The sequence below is a fragment of the Mirounga angustirostris genome, unplaced genomic scaffold, assembly GCF_029215605.1.
Source record: "Mirounga angustirostris isolate CCGP_5_RB_7025 unplaced genomic scaffold, mMirAng1.0.hap1 SCAF_7, whole genome shotgun sequence".
In the NCBI taxonomy this organism is placed as follows: Eukaryota; Metazoa; Chordata; class Mammalia; order Carnivora; family Phocidae; genus Mirounga; species Mirounga angustirostris.
The window spans coordinates 7860872-7881624 of NW_026991715.1; the positions used below are offsets into that span (position 1 = coordinate 7860872).

General features: G+C 44.3%; 1 protein-coding gene across 3 annotated transcripts; it reads left to right on the forward strand.

Annotated features, from left to right (window-relative positions):
• Window positions 1-1074: 1074 nt before the first annotated feature.
• On the forward strand, window positions 1075-18009 carry ZNF354C (zinc finger protein 354C). 3 transcript variants are annotated; one of them, XM_054510966.2, is made up of 6 exons: window positions 1075-1386; window positions 1708-2662; window positions 2806-2892; window positions 8064-8190; window positions 8669-8764; window positions 13388-18009. In XM_054510966.2, the coding sequence occupies exons 3-6, from the start codon at window positions 2860-2862 to the stop codon at window positions 14800-14802; spliced, it is 1671 nt and encodes a 556-aa protein (XP_054366941.2). In that variant the 5' UTR covers window positions 1075-1386; window positions 1708-2662; window positions 2806-2859; the 3' UTR covers window positions 14803-18009. The 3 variants fall into 3 exon arrangements, with proteins under 3 accessions (XP_054366941.2, XP_054366938.2, XP_045746300.2); XM_054510963.2 differs by having other exon boundaries at window positions 1708-2892; XM_045890344.3 differs by lacking the exon at window positions 1708-2662.
• The last annotated feature ends 2744 nt before the right edge of the window (window positions 18010-20753 follow it).

Sequence of the window (20753 nt, forward strand, 5' to 3'; positions counted from 1 at the left end):
GTTGTTGAATGAATAATGGAATCTTATGCAGCAATGATAATGAATGAACTTTGAATGTATCAAGATAGATGAATCTAAAAGTTGTTAAAGATAACAGGCTCAAAAATGGATTTCTCAGGCTAAGTTGCCCCTTCACCAAACAAAGACTTACTTAGAGTTTCAGCTCTTCCAGAAATGGAATCTTAAACCAGCCAACCAGGAGCCCCGTGATCGTCATTAGTTAAGTAATCTGGCTGATAAATCTTTGCCATCTTCTGTAGGGAAACTAACCTTGTAATAACCAATCCACTTTTGCCAAGTATAACTTCCTTGTTCCTGCTCCCTTCTGCCTGTAAGAGGCTTGCACGTGGTACTTCTGGGAGCTCCTTCCTACCTGCTAGATGGGATACTGCCTGATTCATGAAGTCACTGAATAAAGCCAGTAAGGTCTTTAAAACATATTCAGTTGATTTTTTTTTTTTCAAACATCGTTCATGTTGAGCATGTCACAGGAGAACATACAGCAGATTCCATTTATATAAAGATCCAAAACCTTGCAAAAAAAAAAAGCCACACTTACTGTGGAATACGATACCATCAAGCTAAGCAAGTCAAATGCTTAGCACAATTTAGACAAATGACAGGGGAGCATTGTGGACAGAGCTTCAGAAGTTCTGGCCAAATATCTTTTTCAGCAAAGTGTTGGGTGTGTGGGTATTGGTTTCTTTCTTAAACTGTACCTATGCATACATCACCTTCTGGGCATGGTACGCATTAAAATACAAATAATCACAACTAGCTGGTGGGGGCTGTGGCGCACGGATCCTCCTACAGGCGTCTAAATTCAGGTTTTGTTTTTCCCAAATCACCTTGCCTGCCTAGCCCAACGAGCCCCCGGGCGGATGCAGGCAGCGGGCACTGGCAGGAGACCACCCGCCCTACTGGGCTCGCCCGCGCCCTCGCGTTACCGCGGACCTCGCGGGGACGGGCAGCGGGTCCCGTGAGCTCGCGGGGGCAGGGAACGGGCATCTCGCGGGGGTTGCCCAGCCGCCTTCTGGGAAATGTAGTCCGCGCGCGGCCGAGGCATGCCGGGAGTGGTAGTCCTGGGGCTCGCGCGGTTGCGGGAGCGCTCCCGGCCTTCTTGGGGCCGGTGGCGCGGGTCAGCCCGGCTGCGTTGGGGCGGCCTGCCTGGGGCGGAGACCTCCCGGGGGCCTCTTCCCAGCCGCGGTGGAGCCAGCGCCTGTCTCGGCTTGGGTGCGGAGCGCGGAGCCGCGCGGGGCCGCGCGCGGGCGCCGGGAGACGCGGCGCGGCCCGGGGGTCAGGGGCCGGTCCCCGCGGCCCGGGCGGCGGCGCGTTGCGGGCGTCGCAGGTCGGCGGGAGACGCGCGTGGAGGGAGCGCCCTGCCAGGTGAGCTGGGGCGTGCCCGGACTGCTGCGGGCGGGGGTCGGTGGGGGGCTGTCTGCTCGGAGGCTTCTCTGTGATGGGAAAACAATAGCTCGTGCCCGCCGAGCACTCGGTGTGCCGGGCAGTGGGCTACGCCTTGGATGCATGAACTCCTTTCATCCTTCGGGATTCATGCCCTGTAAGGTGGCTGCACACTGCCCCCATTTTACAGACGGAGAACTGGGGCAGAGCGGCCAGGTAATTTTTGCCACATTTAGCGAGGGCCCTGGACCGGAACAGGGATGCCGTTCCTGCCCGTTACTTCCCATTTTTGTTTCTTGGCAGGTCGGTCCGACTCCCTAAGTTCTCAGCCTCCCTTGCTCTGTAAAATGGGGTAGCAGTACTTTTTAGGGTCTTCGTGAGATTTAGAAACAATACATGCAAAGCATCCCCGATTCTGGTGTGGAGGAGCTGTGCATCACGGAGTGTCCATGGTTCCTCCTCCAGCAGCTTCCCCCACCTGGCTGAGGCGCCCCAGCCCCAGATGACACCCCACAGTCAGCTAGCCGAGCTCTCACGCCAGGTGCTGCTCCCCGAAGAGCCCTCGGCAAAGCCAGGTGGCCAGTGCTGGCAGCTGTGGCCGGGCCCCCCTCTGACACTGGGCTGGCTGCTCCAGGAGCCCTCCTCCCCTGTCCTCCCAGCTGCGGTTTGTGTGTGAGAAGGAGGGCTGTTTCCCGCATCCTGTGGGTGCTCTCAGAGGTGACCCCTGTGGGATGTGTGCTTGGGAGGGGCCGCCGAGCAGCAGTCTGGTGTGCATCTGTGCGAGAGGGAGTGTTTTAACCCCATTCCGTGGGTGTGGTAAGGTCTGGCCAGATGCGGGGGTGGGGGCTGGAGGAGGAGGAAGGTTTGCAGGCTGTGTTATATGGAGGACCCATGCAGCACTCCAGGCAGCGGCCGCCGCTCAGGGAAAGCACCTGGGTGGGTCATTAGGCAGAGAGACAAGGCAAATATGGGCAAGCGCCTTTAGTGTGATTTCTTCGGGAAGGGAAGGGCTAGGTGGGGCAGGCTGACTTAGGATTGGCTGCCTGTGTTGGACAGTGGCAGCTGGGGAAATTCATGTTCACTGTGGGTTTTACAGTGTGTACGGTTTAAAGCTTCCCTAAGGCCTCCAGGTATCTAGGGGTGAGTCGCAGTTTGTGGAGTCACAGCTAGTAGACCTTAGGTGACCTTACAGCAATTAGAACATCATTCATACAAGGAGACGGAGATGGGCGAATTGTCTTAGAGCTTCATTGGCTTGGTAAGTATGCATTTTATTTGGTCTGCGTGGTTTATGTGCTGTTGGTTCGTTGGGACCGGGTGGACATTATGGGTGGTTGGAACTTCCTCTCTCCAAGCCATCCCTTGACACCAGAGTTCCTCATGGCACCTTTTCCTCTCCAGACTTACCTTGTCAGCAGTCTGCACTCCCTTGCTAGGAAAACCGAGAAGGAAAGAATGGCCGTGGATTTGCTGCCCACTAAGGTGACAGTAAGTGAAGTTTGTCTTTTTCATAAGTTGCTTTTTGGGTTTAGAGATGGTGGATGTATTTCCATTCTTTGTCTGGGTAATTTTCTCTCCAAGAAAAACTGTGGGGAATCCAGAGCTTTGTAAGTTTTCCCCAGGATGCAGGGAGGGAGTGCTGAGGAATGTGCCTCCTCTGTTCCCAGGTTACTCTTAATTCACCCTAACCTGACTTTATGACCCAAGATTGAGTCAGCTCTGAATATATGCTTCTGGCTACAATAAATGCTTGGTGTGGGGTATCGGGTATTAGGTAGTCTTTGTCTTCACAGAGGATATAGTCTCGCTTGGGACAAAGACATGGAAGGAGCAAAGACACCCTCAGCGAACATTTATTGAGCACCGGCTATGCACAGGATGCTGTGCAAGAGCACCCGAGTTACAAAGAGGAAAGACGGTATTTCTATCTTTGGGGAGTTCATGGCACTGACCTTAGGAAATGATTCAACATCTAAGAAGAATAGGAAAAGATCCTACCAACAAATGGTTGTGGCGTCATTTCGAGCTGACACTGAAGGCCAGGGCTGCTGGTGGTGGGCATCCCAGAAGGAGTCCAGCTACGCTTGGGCCCTGAGGCCGGCACTGGGGAGGACAGAGGGCTGGGGGTTGCTGTGTCGAGCACAGCTCTGATGGCATACTGTCCACGTGTCCCCCTTCTGGACCCGACTGATGTCTTTGTCTCCTCTGATTCTTGTCTCCCTGTCCCCCCTCCTGGGCCCTTCTTGCTCTTTGCCCTTTTGACATCCATTTTCATTACCTTAACCTTCTCAAGATCTTTCGCATATCTCTGTCCTCAGGCTGGAGTTTTTACTAAAGACACAGTCTGTCATTCCCAAACTTTTAGGGAATATTTCCACATGGAGATCACAGCTTCCCCCCAACACCAGCTCCTGTTCCTTCCATGGATTTTCCATCCTGCCGTCCCCAAAGCCTCTGTTTTCATTGGCCGCTTTCCCCAAAAGTAGTGGTAGCCTACAGGTTATGAATGTGGACCCTGAGTTCCTAAGTTCACATCCAAGCTAGGGGTGTGACCTTGGCAAGTTATTTTCCATGTGCCTCATTTCCTCATTTGTAAATGGGATTAATAATGTGTACCTTGTTTGATTCGTTCAAGAGGATTCGTTCAAGAGGACTGTTAATTTTACATTTTTTTAAACTTTTTTTTACATTTTACAAGTGAGGAAGCTGAGGCACGGAGAAGCAAATAACTTGATGAAGGTCTCACGGCTAGCCTTGACCCCAGACAAGGTCGTCTATACAGTTAACGTTATGCTCCGAGAAAGTATATGTAAAATGCCGAGACCAGTGCATGTTAATGCTCAGTAAATACCGGCTCCTCCTACTGTTATTGTCATAAGCAGCTACAGCTTTGTTTTAGGACCTGCCAAATTTGGTATGCCTCTTGCCACTAGGCTAGACTTTGCTTTGATTCTCGAGTTACAAGGAGACGGGTGTTTCAGAAAACCAGAATGTAAAGAGCAGCGAACGCAGTGCAAAGCAATATCCAGCAATGAGCGGGCTGCCCTCTGCTGAAAGGGAGGGCTCTTCACTGTCTGAGCTCTCCCACACCCACGAGCTGGAGAGACAGTCTCGGTTGTAGCTAAGGGAAGCTGGAGAGGAGGGTCTTTGCAACCCAGAGTCAGTGGTTTTTTTTGACCACTAATTTACTGAAAACCAAAGATTTGAAAGCAGACAGAATAAAGACGCTATACAAAATACAGAGAATCAGCGTCTGAATGCCCATTGGCTTCTCATCCGAAATGACAGAACGACGTTTTATATGAAAGAAGGAAAGAAACTGTCAACCCAGAATTCTATAACCAACAAAAGTAGTCTTTGAGAATGAAGACAGAAGGAAGTTCTTCAGGCTGAAAGGAAATAATACCAGATGGGAATTCTCGTGTTGGCAAGCAAGTGAAGAGCATTAGAAATGGAGGCTATAAATATAAATATAGAAATACTTTTTCCTCTCAGTTTCTTTAAAATGTCCATGATTGTATAGAGCAAAAATATACTGAATGATGGAGTTTATAATGTAGGTGGATATAGTGCATATGACAGCCATGGATCTAGAGTTCATTTGTGTCTGGACTGGAAAAGCTCCATCTTTATCTCTGGGAATGCCCGGATGGCTGATTTTTGACCCCTGGGCACGATAAAGGCAGTGGATGTGCTGCTTAAGATCCCAGTGCCCCTGGCTACCCTCAGGGTCATCTTCTTCACTGACGGTTGGCAGCTGGCCTACATGATTTGACAAGCCTTGCTTGATACACAAAAGGCCCCTGCTCAGAGTATCCCCTGCGAACTCTTCTAAATCAAAATTCCTCATATAGTCCAAGGACACAGCCTCATCCGTGTGTGCAAATAAGGGGAGATTGCACATGGAACATCTCTTGGTCCTCCGGGGCCTCAGTGCACTCTCTGTCTTGTTGCATCGTACCCATTGCCTCCCGTGAGCACGCCTGGTGAGGTCTGGTGAGTCCTGTCAACTGTCTGAACTGGGAGCGTCTTTCTAACAAGGACAGCATGAGGAAGGGGTGGTAGACATTCCCATATACTCGCAGGTTCTTGCATTCTGTGTGAAATCGAGTGTTAGCTCTAACTACACCGTAAAGAACTAAGAATGTATATTACAATTCTCAGAGCAACCACTACGAATGCAAAGAGGTGGAGCTGAAAACTCAATACAGAAATGAAAATGGAATCGAAAACATTTCAAAACAAATGCACACACCCTGTTAAACAATGTAAGGGTACAAAGTAATAAAAGATTGCTTTTCTGCCCCTCCACAAACATGAAAGAATAATGAGGATGGACAGCTTGTTGTATTCTTCCAAATGTATCTGTATAGACAGGTAGATAGGTAAAGAATTTTTCAACAAATATGGATTGTTTTGCAGCTCGCTTTTTCATATGAATCAACAGTGTGTCAAGGCCAAATTCCAAGGTCAGCCATACAGATCTACCTCATTCTATTTAATGGTGTTATATATAAAACATTTCATGGAATCAGTGTCCTATACTTTGCTTACCCATTCCCCTGTTGATAGATTTGTAGGCGGTCTTCAACTTTTCACCATTGTATTATTAGTTTCCTATTGCTCTTGTAACAAATTGCCAGAAACACAGTGGCTTAAAACTACATAAATTTCTTCTCCTGCACTTCTGGAGGTCCAAAGGCTGAAATCGGTTTCACTGGCTTAAGGTCAAGTTCTTATCAGGGCTGGCTCTTTCTAGAAGCTCTCAGGGGAAATCTGTTTCCAGGCCTTGTTTGCACCTTCGGGTGGCAGCCTGCGTTCCTTGTCTTGGGGCCCTTTCAGCCATCTTCAAAGTGCATGACTTCAGTCTGTTTTCTGTCCTCATGTCACCACCTTGTCCTCTTCTGACTGTGACTCCTCTTGGGTCCTAACAGGGATCACTGTGATTACACTGGACCCACCTGGATAATAATCCAGGCTCTTCCCATCTCAAAATCCTTAAGGGGAAGCCTGGGTGGCGCAGTTGGTTAAGCATCCAACTCTTGATCTCAGCTCAGGTCGTGATCTCAGGGTCGTGAGTTTAAGCCCCACATTGGGCTCCATGCTAGGCTTGGAACCTACTTAAAAAAAAAAAAAAAAAAGATCTTCAGAGTCCTTTTTTTATTAAAAAAATTTTTTTTTAAGAAAAAAAACAAAGCATAAGCAGAGGGTGGGGCGGTGGATGGGCAGAGGGAGAGAGAGACTCTTAAGGAGACTCCCTGCTCAGCACAGAGCCCCGATGTGGGGCTTGATGTCAACGACCCTGAGATCATGACCTGGGCTGAGATCAAGAGTCAGACACTTAACCAACTGAGCCACTCAGGTGCCCCCAGAGTCCTTTTAGTCATATATATAGTGTTCACAGGTTCATGTGCCCCCCAGCCCCCCGGAGTGCAGCCCTGCACCCTGCCTGCCTTGCTCCTTCCTCTTCCCCCCGCCGCCTTTTCCCATCTCCCCACATCCCCCAGCCCCCTGACTACTCTCTGGCATTTGGGGTGGTCCTGCTCCTGGCTTCCTTCTCAGAGTGGCCAAGAGAGGGATCCGGGTGAGTGAGTTGCAGAGTTCAGCAGTATTGACAGCAGTTCACTATTCAATAAACATTGGATGAGCTTAAAAAAAAACAAAACAAAACAAAAACTCAACTGTCAGCTTATCAGTATTCCAGTGAACATCCTTGAACAAATATCCCTACCCAGTTGTGTGAGGATTTCTTGTAGTTAAATCCTAAAAGTAGAATCACAAGGTCAAAATGTATCATTTTTCGTGAGCTTCAGCTCTGTCATACAAGAGTTGCCATCTGGTCAACCTCTGCTCTCTCACAGTTCGGGGTTTAATGGGATTCTCTTGAAAGAACTTGCTTTTCCCACAGTTCCCGTTGACACCTGCATAGTCTTGCAGGTCCTTTGGATCTTTCTGTTTCCATAGACCATGGAAACCCATGTGACAGTATAGCTTAGAGATCTGTCTGCCTGAATTCAGTTCCAATCAGCACCAGTTTCTAACAGGGTTACCTTGGGAGGTGACATCACCTTTCTGAGCTGTTTCATCATCTGCAAAATGATTTACTTGTAGTATCTTCTTAATAGGATTTCTCTGAAACTCAGCGAAGATACTGTGTACAAAGCTCCCGTCATAGTCCCTAACATACAAGTATCCAATAAATATGAACTAATATTATTCTTATCATTTGCTTTACAGCTCAGAACTTCCTTTTTGTTTCTGTTCTGCTAATGGCATTTCCACAGTTTTCTGGCATTTGCTCTAAGTGTATTCTGATTTTTCCCCCCTTTCATTTAATTTGGATTTTGAATGAGAGGGAGGTGAATGTATGTGCTCAGTTACTCTGATAGGTCCCAGGCCGGGATTGAGATTCCCCGTTGGCAGGGACTTTGCCTTTTTCCCTGCTACCCTGCCAGCACGTGGCTCCCAGTGGGTTCTCCGTAGATATTTGTGACCTAGTTGCTGGGTGGTCCCCAAAGTAACATAAACAGTCGATGTGAAATACTTGGAATCCTGAGACATTTTCAGGATCGGTTGCTACACATCCCCGCGCCAGCCCCGCACATCCCGAGTGGTGGTGAAGCTGGTCCCACTGAGCAGGAGTGGGTTTCCCGTTGCAGGAGTCTGTGACATTCAGGGACGTGGCCGTGTTCTTCAGCCAGGATGAGTGGCTGCGCCTGGACTCCGCGCAGAGGACCCTGTACCGGGAGGTGATGCTGGAGAACTACAGCACCCTCGTCTCGCTGGGTAAGGACCTTTCCTCGTGATGGAGAGTCTGCCGGGGGAGCTGCCTCTTTGGGGTTCGGAGTCCACAGCTTCTCTCCTGCCGTGCCCCTGGGAAAGAATGAATCTCTGTGGAACGGAAAGTGTGTGTGTTGATGTCAGGCCACCCTTCACGCTGTGCTCTTCTCCTTCCTCTGCCTTCCTCCCACCTCCCCCTCTCCTGACCAGTGTCCTCCTCTTGCAATCCCTGGGTCTCTGTTTAGAGTCTGAGAAGCATACAGGACTGCCAGGGTAGAGGCATTCATAGCCAGGGCCCGCCTCGTTTCTGAGCCGAGCCCCGCCTCCGGATCCATCCCCTGAGAGCCCAGGCCCCTCGGAAGCCTCGGTGCTACCTGCCCTGCCTCCCCAGGCTACCCGCTCTGCACTGTGGGTTCTGCTTTGTGAACTCTGGAGTTGCCCTTCCTGCCCCCCGTTCAACCTGCGTTCCCTTCCTCACGAGCAGGGATTCCGTTCTCAAGGCCAAAAGTGATCTGCCAGTTGCAGGAAGGAGAAGATCCTTGCCTGGTGGATGGAGAACTCCCTCGGGACGCCTGTCTAGGTGAGTGAGTGGCTGGGAAATGGGCGCAGGGGGTTTTATACATGAGCCGGCCATGAGGAAGCAGTGCTGGGGGAACTTCCTGGAAACTGAGCCAGGGCCTCTTGACCAGAGGCTCCGTGATTGGAATGGTTTTCTTGGCATCAAGAAGGCCCTTATGTAGGCCTCTTTCTTCTCCTCCTTAACACTCCCTGCATCCTCTATGTCTTTTCCTTTCCTGAGGCTTCCCTTACTCCCTTCCGCCATCTTGGCCTCTTGGCCTTCATGGTTTTTCTTCCCATCTGCGTTACATGCTTTCATGCCCAACAGATTTTAAATACTTTACACCTTCTGTCTTGTTTTGAATTCTTTGTAATTTCTCTCACCAACCACATATTTCAGAGTGTTGTCAATGCTCCTGTGTCTCTGATTTCTTAACTCAACGTTTCCCTTTTATCTCCTTGGAGACTGGGCTGTCGCATCCCACTGTTAGAGTTGACCAGCTGTCCTTGACCACTGTAGCCTTTCCAGGCTGGGGGTTGGCACACTTTTCCTACAACGGGCCAGATGGTAAATAGTTTGGCTTGGGGACCATGGGGTCTCTACTGCAACCCTTTAACTCCCCGTTTGTAATGCAAATGCAGCCAGAAGCAGTGGGAGTGGCTAGGTGTGGCACCTTCCAGCAACAGAGCCGGAGTTGGCCTCGAGATCTCTGGTTTGCACACTTCTAGCCCCGGCTCACCTCCCTGGTCTTGATCCCAAAACCATAGGTCGCTGGAGTTGAAGGATCACTTGAAGACGGTCAGGTTTAGATACCTCTCTTTATATCAGAAGAAACAGCATAATCGGAGGATGTCAAACACTTTGCTCACGGCCAGAGAGCCGAAGAGCCGTGACAGAAACCTAGATCACCTCTGTCATTTCTGTTCACCGCGTGACATGGATTTGCAGTATTTTGCGTCTGTCTTTGTGGTTTGGCCTTTAATCTATGATTCTTGCCTTTATTGGCTTTTTTTCCACAAATACCTTTCACCTTTATTAAAATACATTTTTCTCCAAGAGGCTAGTGAGTAGTACAGGATAGCACTTAAGATCACGGTTTGAATTTAGACTTTCCTAAGCTCATGTTACACCTGCCACAGCTCGCAAGTGCTCTGTGCTATGGGAAAGTTACCCACCCTCTCTGAGCTTTGTTCTCCTCTCCCACCCTCTGCACCATCCACAGAGCAATCTTTTCGAAACTCAGGTGTATTAATCCTGTGCCTTAGGAGACTTTGTTGTTTCTCGGTTATCCATGGAGGCACGTCCCATTCCTTACTGTGACCTTAAATCTACTTCATAGCCTGTTTCCATGTTGCTTTACAGGAATCGGTGACCCCTTCCACACCAGCTCATGTTCCTGCCAAACCTGCACACTCATTAAGTTTGTCATTCCTTCTTGGATTACCACCTCTATCTTGTTCCCCCGGAAACCTTCTTACAGTGCAAGACCCACCTGTCAGCCTGACCTGTCAGTTTTCCTTATTTCTCCTACTTCCCAGTCACTGTTCATTTCTCAATCACTCGCATTCATATGGCACTTTCTCCATGCCTTGAACACATCCGTGACAGCATCTGTCGTAGTGAATTATAGTTACTTTGTTATTACTTATTTTCCTAACTGGATTGTATATATTTAAGGAAGAGACCAGGTCTCTCTTTGAATTCTGTACCTCTGGCATCAAATATCCTGCACTGAGCTAAGAGTGTTTGAATTTAATTGAGCTGCCTTTATGATGAACTCAGTGCTGATAGGCTCAAAATTAAGAATTCAGTGTAGCCTTGGGATGACCGGGTGGCTCAGTCGGTTAAGTGTCTGCCTTCGGCTCAGGTCAGGATCCCAGGGTCCTGGGATTGAGTCCCACATGGGGCTCCCTGCTCGGTGGGGATTCTGCTTCTCCCTCTTCCTCTGCCTGCCGCTCCCCCTGCTTGTGCTCCCTCTCTCTCTGTATCAAATAATAAACAAAATCTTAAAAAAAAAAAAAAGACCACGGCAGCTGCATCACTGCTCGGCTTCGACTCTGTCCTCGCGCTGGTCCAAGCTGCCCACTTAACTAAATATGACCGCTTCATCTTATTATTACCTGCTGAAGAGCGTTCAATACCTGTATTTATTCTTTGAGTTCCTCGGCCTGTTGTTCAGGAACTCTGTGCTCGGCCTCATCCTGTTGAATCAAAATTTTAATGAATTCCAACCTGGATTTCCTTCTTTTCTTTTCTTTTTTTTTTTTAAGATTTTATTTATTTATTTGACAGAGAGACAGTGAAAGAGGGAACACAAGCAGGGGGAATGGGAGAAGAAGCAGGCTTCCCGCGGAGCAGGGAGCCTGATGTGGGGCTCGATCCCAGGACCCTGGGATCATGACCTGAGCCGAAGGCAGACGCTTAATGACTGAGCCACCCAGGAGCTCCTAGATTTCCTTCTTTAGTCAATAAGCCTCTCCTAAGTAGGTTTACTTTCCCGCCCCAGATGACTTTGCTCAGGCCTCCTGACTCCCAGGGTCCTCTTTTCTTGTTCTGCTGAAACCCATCCCCTCTTTACTATCCAACTTCCTTCATAAAACCACTCCCTGCTAATACTGTCAATGTTGGTATCTTGGTTCTCTGATCCTCAGACCTGAATTTTACACTCGAGGCTTCTCATGTCAAGGGGAAACATGCTATTCCTGTCTAGTCATTTGTTTGTTTCATGTTATCCTTGCTGATTATTCACTATTTGTTCAATAAATGCCTGATTGGGTTTCAGGAATCCAGCATGAGAGGAGAGAATCTCTTTTCATTTTTGAGGTCACCTGCCCTTCATAATTTTTCCAACTTACTCTGCCCGTTCATTCATTATCTTTTTAATGTAATTAATGTATTAATGTACATGCATTAATGTAATTGTGTACTTGTGTGCACAGTAGGGGATTAACAAAAAACTGTAAGACATATCCACTGTTCTCCTTGAACAAATACTTGAATTATTTTCAGGTTTCATATACATATATATTAGTTAAATGATAGAATATATAAGTAAAACATGTTGTGAAATCCTAAGAAAGAGATGGCTAATTTAGGCTTTACTAGATAAATTTCTTTAGAAAAATGAGATTAGAGTAGCCTGGTAAGTTTCTGGATGGGCAGGGAATGCCGTATTGTGGCAAAGGATGAAAAGACAGAAGGTACCCTGGTTGATTCCTTAAAATCCAAACTGCTGGGTTTCCCATTAACATCATGAAGAAAAATCTGTATTTTTATATAGATTTATAGCCTGTATGTCTTCTTCCTCTTACTATTTGATTTTTTTTTTTAAGATTTTATTTATTTATTTGACAGAGCTAGAGACAGCAAGAGAGGGAACACAAGCAGGGGGAGTGGGAGAGGGAGAAGCAGGCTTTCCGCTGAGCAGGGAGCCCGATGTGGGGCTCCATCCCAGGACCCTGGGATCATGACCTGAGCTGAAGGCAGACACTTAATGACTGAGCCACCCAGGTGCCCCACAAAGACCTAGTTTTAATCTATTTTCAATCATGGATTGATTAAAGAGAGCCAGATTTTAACCCACAGTTCCTTAGAATCAGTTCAAGCTAAACCCTTTCACTTACCATCAGATCTGAGCTTGGGGCTTGGGGCATACTGACTCCACATTTCTTGCAGACTTTCATTAGTCTAAAAAGATTCCTACAAAGGAGGTTAATCTTCTGGGTGCAGCTTACTAGAAGAGACAAATATATCTGTTTCTCCTTGGGATCAAATAGGAAGGAGAAAAGCGATGACAGGGTGGTATGAAGAACTCTTATTCCTTCAATTACCAGGGATAGATTGTTGCACATGACCGATTGATTCCGTATTTTCCTCCTCTTTATAGTCAGCATCTTGAATTTAGATCAGATATCCTCAACACAGTCCTGCTTCAGGGCCACCGTAAGTTTTAAAAGCTGAACGTCCTCTTTTCACAGACTGTGATATGAAGTCAGATTCACATACAGATTCACAAAACTTAAGGAAAACATTGCAGAGATTTTTACATTAATGTGTATAGACTTACAGCAAGAGCATGGGGAAAAACCTAATAAAAGCCACATGTGAATAGAAAGGAGAAAACGGGTGCCTGGCTGGCTCTGTCGGTGGAGCGTGCGACTTTAGATCTCGGGGTTGTGATTTTGAGCCCCACATTGGGTGTAGACATTACTAAAAAAAAATAAGTAAGTAAACTTTAAAGAAAAAAAAAGGAGAAAATAAAGACAAGTTACCTGCTTCATTGCTCCTTATACAGAGTAGAAAATGATTAACTGAAGTATCCAACTGGAGCTTACGAGCTGACATTTTTCTGTAGCCTCATCCCTTCTGCTCAACCAGTTCTTGCCTCTGTGTTTACTTCTCTCAAGTTGCAATGTCTTTGTTTCCAGCATTGATTTGTCCACTGTACTCTCCCACACTACTCCTTCCCCTCTTCACCTCTCTTTCCATCCCATTCTTTTTTTCCCCAGATGCAAGACCATATTTGAGATCAAAAAAGGTTTCAGAGCTCTTTTATATGGACTACTGCCAGTTTTATGGTTCTACTGATGCATGTCTATCTTTCCCAGTAGAGGTGCCATCGTTCATGCTTCTGACTCATTCCAGGTCTCAAGACTCGGCTCGAAATGGAAGCCTTGCCTCCCAGGCAGGGCATTTCTGGAGAAGAAACATCTCAGGGAATAATAAAGAAAAGATCCATTAAGTGTGGTCGCTGGGACACCAATTTTGGAGAAACTTTGGGATTTGAGAGCAGGACAGAACAGGAGCAACAAAAGAAACCTCTTAGGCAAATGGTGGCCTCCCACAGAAAAACCATGAGTGGAGATGTAAAGGAGACAAGTCTTGAATTGGGGAAAGGCTTACTTATAAATACAATTCTTGTTACACAGCAGAGTGTTCCTATAGAAAGGATACCCAATATATATTACACCTTTGGGAAAGATTTTAAACAGAATTTTGACCTAATCAGATGCTTCCAGATTTACCCAGGAGAAAAACCTCATATTTGTCACAAATGTGGGAAAAGCTTTGCCCAGAGTCTCCATCTGATTGAACACCAGAGGATTCATACTGGCGAGAAACCCTACAGATGTGATGAATGTGGGAAAACCTTTAGCCACAGATCATCCCTTCTTGCCCATCAGAGAATCCATACAGGAGAGAAACCTTACAAATGTAATGAATGTGAGAAAGCGTTCAGCAGCAGTTCGACCCTGATCAAGCATCTGAGGGTGCACACCGGAGAGAAACCCTATCGCTGCAAGGAATGTGGGAAAGCCTTCAGCCAGTGTTCAACCCTCACCGTACATCAGAGAATTCATACCGGTGAGAAACTCTATAAATGTGCTGAATGCGAGAAGGCCTTCAATTGTAGAGCAAAACTTCATAGACACCAAAGAATCCACACAGGGGAGAAACCCTATAAATGCAGTGAGTGTGGGAAAGGTTACAGCCAGTTTGGATCCCTGGCTGAGCACCAGAGGTTTCATACTGGGGAGCAGCTGTGTAAGTGCTTGGAATGTGGGAGGACCTTCACACGCATCTCAACCCTTCTCGAACACCAGCGAATTCATACCGGCCAGAAACCCTATCAATGTAATGAGTGTGGGAAAACCTTCAACCAGTGTTCCTCCTTCAACGAACATCGTAAAATTCACACCGGGGAAAAGCTCTATACCTGTGGAGAATGTGGGAAAGCCTTTGGCTGCAAATCCAACCTGTTCAGGCACCAAAGAATTCACACCGGAGAGAAGCCCTACCAATGTAATGAGTGTGGGAAGGCCTTCAGCCAGTATTCTTTCCTCACCGAACACGAGAGAATCCACACCGGCGAGAAACTCTACAAGTGTATGGAGTGTGGGAAGGCCTACAGTTACAGATCAAACCTGTGCAGACACAAAAAAGTTCACACGAAGGAAAAACTCTGTAAATGGAAGGAATATGGGAAGCCTTTTATCTACAGCTCCTCCCTTACTCAGTATCAGAGATTTCTTAGAGCAGATAAGCCCGGTGAAGTTTAATTCTTCTCTCAAATAATTCAAGACTCCTCATTAGAGAATAATAAATAGGGCACAGACTCTGGATTAGATTAAGTGGTTTTTTTTTTTTTTTGCTTCTGGAGAAAATACGATAGTTCCCACTAAGTCATGGTGAAATTGATCAGTGGGATTATGAAGAGTACCAATTTGTCAAATTTTCTAAGAACCATTAAATGCTAATAAGGTTTCTAAGAACATAGAAAAAATTTTTAATTTGTAGAAAAAATATAAAAGGCCTAACTTAAAAAAAAAATGAAAATAATGGTGTATACATTTTGTTTCATTAGAGTTTACTCCCTTTCTAAGAGCACGCTTTGATATGAATTCTCCTTTAAATTAGTCATTGAGTTAATGTGAATAAGCATGAGGCCGTATTTGCTAAAATGGCAAGCAAGCATAGGACACGCTCTTTTCCGTAAAGAGAAACTCAAGGTAAAAAGGAATTCTTTAAATTCAAATTTTCACGTGGAAATAATGAAGCTCACTTTTCATGAACTGCCTCAGCGGCAGGTTGTATATATAAATATACGTATGTGGACATAGGACATACAGACATACACACGTAGCTTTAGAATATATGTATATTTTTTCCAAAAGTCTCTGGTGATTAAAAAATTAATTTACAATTTCGTTTTGGAAATGAAAATTTTGCCCAGATGGAATCTCTTTTCCTTTTCCTTATATTATTTCTTAATTTGATATGATTTGACACTACTGAATAGAGTCTTAGGATAGTATTATAGAAGGTGCAGTGAACTAAAACAAGGGAGACTGTCAACGCAAATACTCTCTTACCTGTTGCAGAAGGTATGTATTTGCAGAATCTGACTATATACCTGGTAGCTTATTAGAGCCAGGAGGAATTTTCATTTAGTTTATTTATAGCCTTTCATTTTACTAACAAAATTGAGCTTCTTGGGCAGAGTCAAGGCTAGAATCTAAGTTTTCAGCTCTGGTTTTCTAGGGTAATTATAGATATGAATTATAATCATTGGCTTCCAACCTCAAGTGCTAAGAGTACTAGGCACTGTTTATTTTGTAAACTGGTTATAGGCGCAATTGCGGTAATTTAATCAGTTTTATTTCTGTGTTTACCAGGTTCCCCCTAACTGCAATCTTACAGTCTCGTTCTTTCTTTTTCTTCTGTGTCCCTAATTATACCTGCTTTTATAATAACTGTACATAAATTCTCAGACTCAGTTTAGGTCCAGATGGTGAAATTGCTTTTGGGGTTTTCACATACAAGATTGCCTTTTTGTTTTTGTTATTCATCTTTTAGGAATTCTTTTGTGTAAAGTGATATGTGAATATTTTATTAATAAACATTCTAGTCATCAGTTAAAATTGGCTTTCCAAACATTTTCCATATTTTTAACATACATTGCATTTTCCCCTGGGCCTACGTCCCACAATTTTATATCTCACTTTCACAATTGGTATGATTTAAAAAAGTATTCTAATAAAAGTAGCTAGAACCTTCTGTCTGAGAAAGGTTTTAGAATTAAATGCAGGCATTCAGCATAGCATGTTTCTTGACTTGCCTTAGCTCATTTGAAAACATCTTTTTATATATGTAAGTATATTTACAAGGAAATGAGCTTTTAAAAAGACTTCAGTGTTTAATACTGGACAGAGCCATTAGCAAGATATTCTAGAGAAAAACATATTTGGTTATCCAATAGCAATGAGCATGCTTAGTACCCAGATCTTGGTTTCCAAATGCTATTCCCCACTAAAAGGAGCCTGGGCTCATTGGAGAAATGCTGATTCCATTTCTGGAGCAGGGAAAGTAGAAGATGTGTCTGAGGTATCTTTTTATGAAACAAAACAAAGATAGCACTTCAAGACTAAGCACTCAACGGATAATGTCAGAAGGACACAGGAGCCATCTTAAAAGTGCTCTCACTGGTCAAATTTAAGATAATTTAAACATCAAAAATAACAGTCAATGAAATTGGTTATAACATGCTAAGTAAAAATGAGCCCATAATGAAAAAATGGTGGGAAAAAAAAGGAAAGCTCTCTATAAACTAATCTGAAGAATGCCATCTTTTAACTGTATATGGAATGACAGATTTAGAAAAATCACTATTTTATAACAATGTGATTAAACTAGGCAAATTGAATGGATGATAAACCCATTAGGTGAAAAAAATTTTAAGGAATATTATATGGTGTCAAAGTTCACAAATACCAATTGCAAAGAAATGATACACCTTTCTAACGGAGAGATCTGGCTGTCAAACTGAATTTCACTACTGGTGGGAGAGCCTGACGTTGTGTGGCTCCTGATGAGATGCAGGATGAGACACATGTGACCATCCAGGACGTATTCTTGCCAAGAGTGTTTAATGAAAATCTAATTAAACCTCTCATCCAGGTTTATGCTCCTATTTATAAGAAAGACAAGAGAGCAACAAGTCGAATTCCATGGTGAGGAAATAGACAAACCTAGAGTTTGAGACTTTGTACAAGACAACTGGTCTGGATTTTTCAAGAAGCCAACATCGTAGAACAAAAAGGAGACTTCTAGATTAAGGCACCCAAGAGTCATAAGCAAGTTGTGATCCTTAGTTGGCTTCTGATTCAGAAAAATTAGAGCAACTATAAAAGACATTTGGGAGGGGGTACTTGGGGAAGTATGAGGATGGAATGGGTTTTAGATAATGTCATATGTTTAGTTTTCCTAGAAGTGATGGTGGTATTGAGGTATTTAGAATGATGTCCTTATTCTTAGAAGATGCATGTAAAAGTTTTCAAGTTTAAAAAGTCATGGTGTCTGCAGAACATTTTCAGGTAGGTATGTAAAAAATTAGTCAACTGTTGTGAAAAATTAGTCAACTTTGTGGAGGATATAGAGATGTTCATTGGTCATCTTTACATTTTTCTGTATGTTTATAATTTTAATAAAAATTTGAGGCAAAAAGTGATTGCATAATGTGATGAAGCTTCCAGTCAGAATTTTTCCTTTAGGGGCACCTGGGTGGCTCAGTCGTTAAGTGTCTGCCTTCGGCTCAGGTCATGATTCCAGGGTCCTGGGATCGAGCTCCGTGTCAGGCTCCCTGCTCCGCGGGAAGCCTGCTTCTCCCTCTCCCACTCCCCCTGCTTGTGTTCCTTCTCTCACTGTGTCTCTCTCTGTCAAATAAATAAATAAAATCTTTTAAAAATAAATAAAAATTTAAAAAAGAATTTTTCCTTTGTACTCACATAAATTTCCTGTTTGAGAGTTTATCTCCTGGGGATGTAATCATTGGAAATAAAATAACTTTTGGTTCATTCTTGTTCCACTTTATTTTTCAATGTGGGGCTTGAACTCACGACCCCAAGATCAAGACCTCAACTGAGATCAAGAGTTGGATGCTTAACCGACTGAGTTAAACTTCTTGTTCCAGTTTAAATGGAGTATGCACCTGCCACCTTGTCTCTCCCACCAAATATAAATAAAAACCCTAGAGAGAATGCATGGAGCAGCCATCTGAGAACCCTGACTAGTATGGTAGAAGACAGACTTAAGAAGGAAACCAGAATTTGAAGTAAGACCACTCTGGTACTCCCAGACATTCCTGTGATAAGGACAGTGGTGGTTAGGCATCTAAACCTTTGAGGGAGGGGAACCCTTATCTCTGTTCAGAGGCACTACTTTCCTGCTACTTGGACCTGGAGGTAAATATATCCATGAGTTGAGAGCAGAGAGAACCCAAAGCCTTGGATTTTTAACCGGAAGACCAGGAAAAAGAAGTAGCTCCTGGGAGCTGGAATGTATCAGGTGGTGAGAGAAGAAACCCAGGGTAGTCTCCTAGAGTTGCATATGGAAGCCTAGACTCAGCCCTGATCTGGACCCAGAGTCTCATAATACTCAAAATGTCCAGGATATAATGCAGAATTGCACAAAATATAAAAATCAGAAAAATTCCAACATTCTTAGGAAAAAGACAACAGACACTATCCCAAGATAACATAGATGTTGGAATTATAAAGTAGGTATTACAATAGTATTTCAAAAAGCATGACCATTCTTGAGTGGAAACATCAAAATTCTCAGGAGGAAAATAGATAATGTTTAAAAAGGAACCAAGTGGGTATTTTAGAATTGAAAAATAAAATAACAAAATTTACCAAAAAATATTGGAAGAACTCAGTAGCAGAATAGAGATGACAGAGAAAAGAGTGAACTTGTAGAATCACATGAATTATCCAAACTGAACAAGAAAGAGAAAAAAATACACAATCATATCAACTGATTGGGGGTGGATAACAAAATTAAATATCCATTTATGATAAAAACTCAGAAAACTAGAAATAAGGGAGAAATCAACTAGTAAAGGGCATCTACCAAAACCCCACAACTAACATCATGCTTAATGGTAATAAACTGAGTGATAGTAAGATCAGCAACAAGTCCATGTGTCCACTCAGACACTCCTGTTCAACTTTGTACTGGAAATCCTTGCCAGCACAATCAGGCAAGAAAAAGGAATGAAAGGCATTTGGTTTAGAAAGGAAGAAATAAAATGTCTTTGTTCAGATGATGCAATTGTCCACTTAGAAAATCCCAGGGAATCAACAAAGATGCTCTTAGAACACTAAGAATTAAACTAGGAGTTTAACAAGGTCACAAGAAACTAGGTTAACACACAAAAATTAATTTCTGTATCTATGTAGTAGTGATGAACAATTAGAAAATAAATTTCAACAAGCTACTCCATTTGCAATAACTCCAGAAGGAAAAAAGAGAAAATTTGGCAAACATGTGGCATCTCTGTGTTGAAAACTATGAAATGTTGAGTAACGTCCAAGAAGGCCTAAATAAATGGAGAGATGCGCCATGTTTACAGATGGGAAGACGTCGTATAGTTGTCAATTCTCATCAGTTTATCTATAGATTTAACACAATTCCAGTAAAAATTTCAGTAGGGATTTCTGTAGACACAGTCAACTTACTGTAAAATTTATGTAGAAAGGCAAAAGAAGTAGAGTCACCAACGCAATTTTGAAAAAGCAGAGTAAAATCAAAGGACTCAAAATAATTGACTTCAACTCTTATTACACCCAGATGAGCTGACAGCACATTCTCTTTCATACCACTGAAATACCCTAAACCAATGAAAACTGCCTCAACTGTCTATGTTTCTAGTGAGTGAGTGTCATTATTCTACCAAGAAGTTCCCACGTTGGGTCCCTAGCAGTTAGTTACTTAAGGCCAGAAGGTGTCTCACTTGTAACGATCCGTATCCAGGGTCCTCTGGTGGACCAGTTCTGCAGTTCTGTATCCCCGTTCTTGCTCTTCCCTCTTTTAGGAAGGATACAGAGGGCTGTGGCTGAATAAGCAAGAATAAACCTTTTCGGAATGAATGCAGGGCAAAAACAAGCCTTTCCCCCAACCCTATAATTAGCAGCTAGGAAGGCCTGGTGTCAAAGATGAGAAGATTTGTGTGATGTTCACCAAAAGGGGCTGCTGGTGCCTGCTTCTGTTCTGTCTTGTTGGGAGAATAGCTTGTGAATCGATCAGAGTGCTTCACACGTTTTTTTTGTGACCCTGTTTGCTTTGGTAGCTTTGTATTGCTCTCTGTTGCTCCACCCAATTCCTTAGTTCTTTCCTTCTTCAACCACAGAATCACATTTCCCACACCGAATGGACAGAAATTTTAAAGGCTTTCTTTGTCAAATATAATATTCAACAAAAGTCCCTGGTGTTGAAGGAGCTAAAACTGGAAATAGATCCTGAAAACCGAGACTGGCATAAAAGTTGAACTACCTTAGAAGTGCAGGAGAAACCATGTTCATCTTAGAAAAAGCCACTCCTTCTGGAAAGGAAGTTGGTTTCTTAGGGTCAGCACCACATTGCCCCTACAGGACAGAGGCAAGCTGCCCAAGTTACAACCGGTGGAGAGGTGAAAGCAAGCATGATAAAACCCAGGGAAGAATCTGCTCTC

Coding starts and splice junctions, on each gene's coding strand:
- ZNF354C (XM_054510963.2), top strand. CDS start 2,731: ATGGGTGGTTGGAACTTCCTCTCTCCAAGCCATCCCTTGACACCAGAG. Junction 8,191..8,668: donor CAGCACCCTCGTCTCGCTGG/GTAAGGACCTTT, acceptor CCTCACGAGCAG/GGATTCCGTTCTCAAGGCCA. Junction 8,765..13,387: donor CCCTCGGGACGCCTGTCTAG/GTGAGTGAGTGG, acceptor GACTCATTCCAG/GTCTCAAGACTCGGCTCGAA.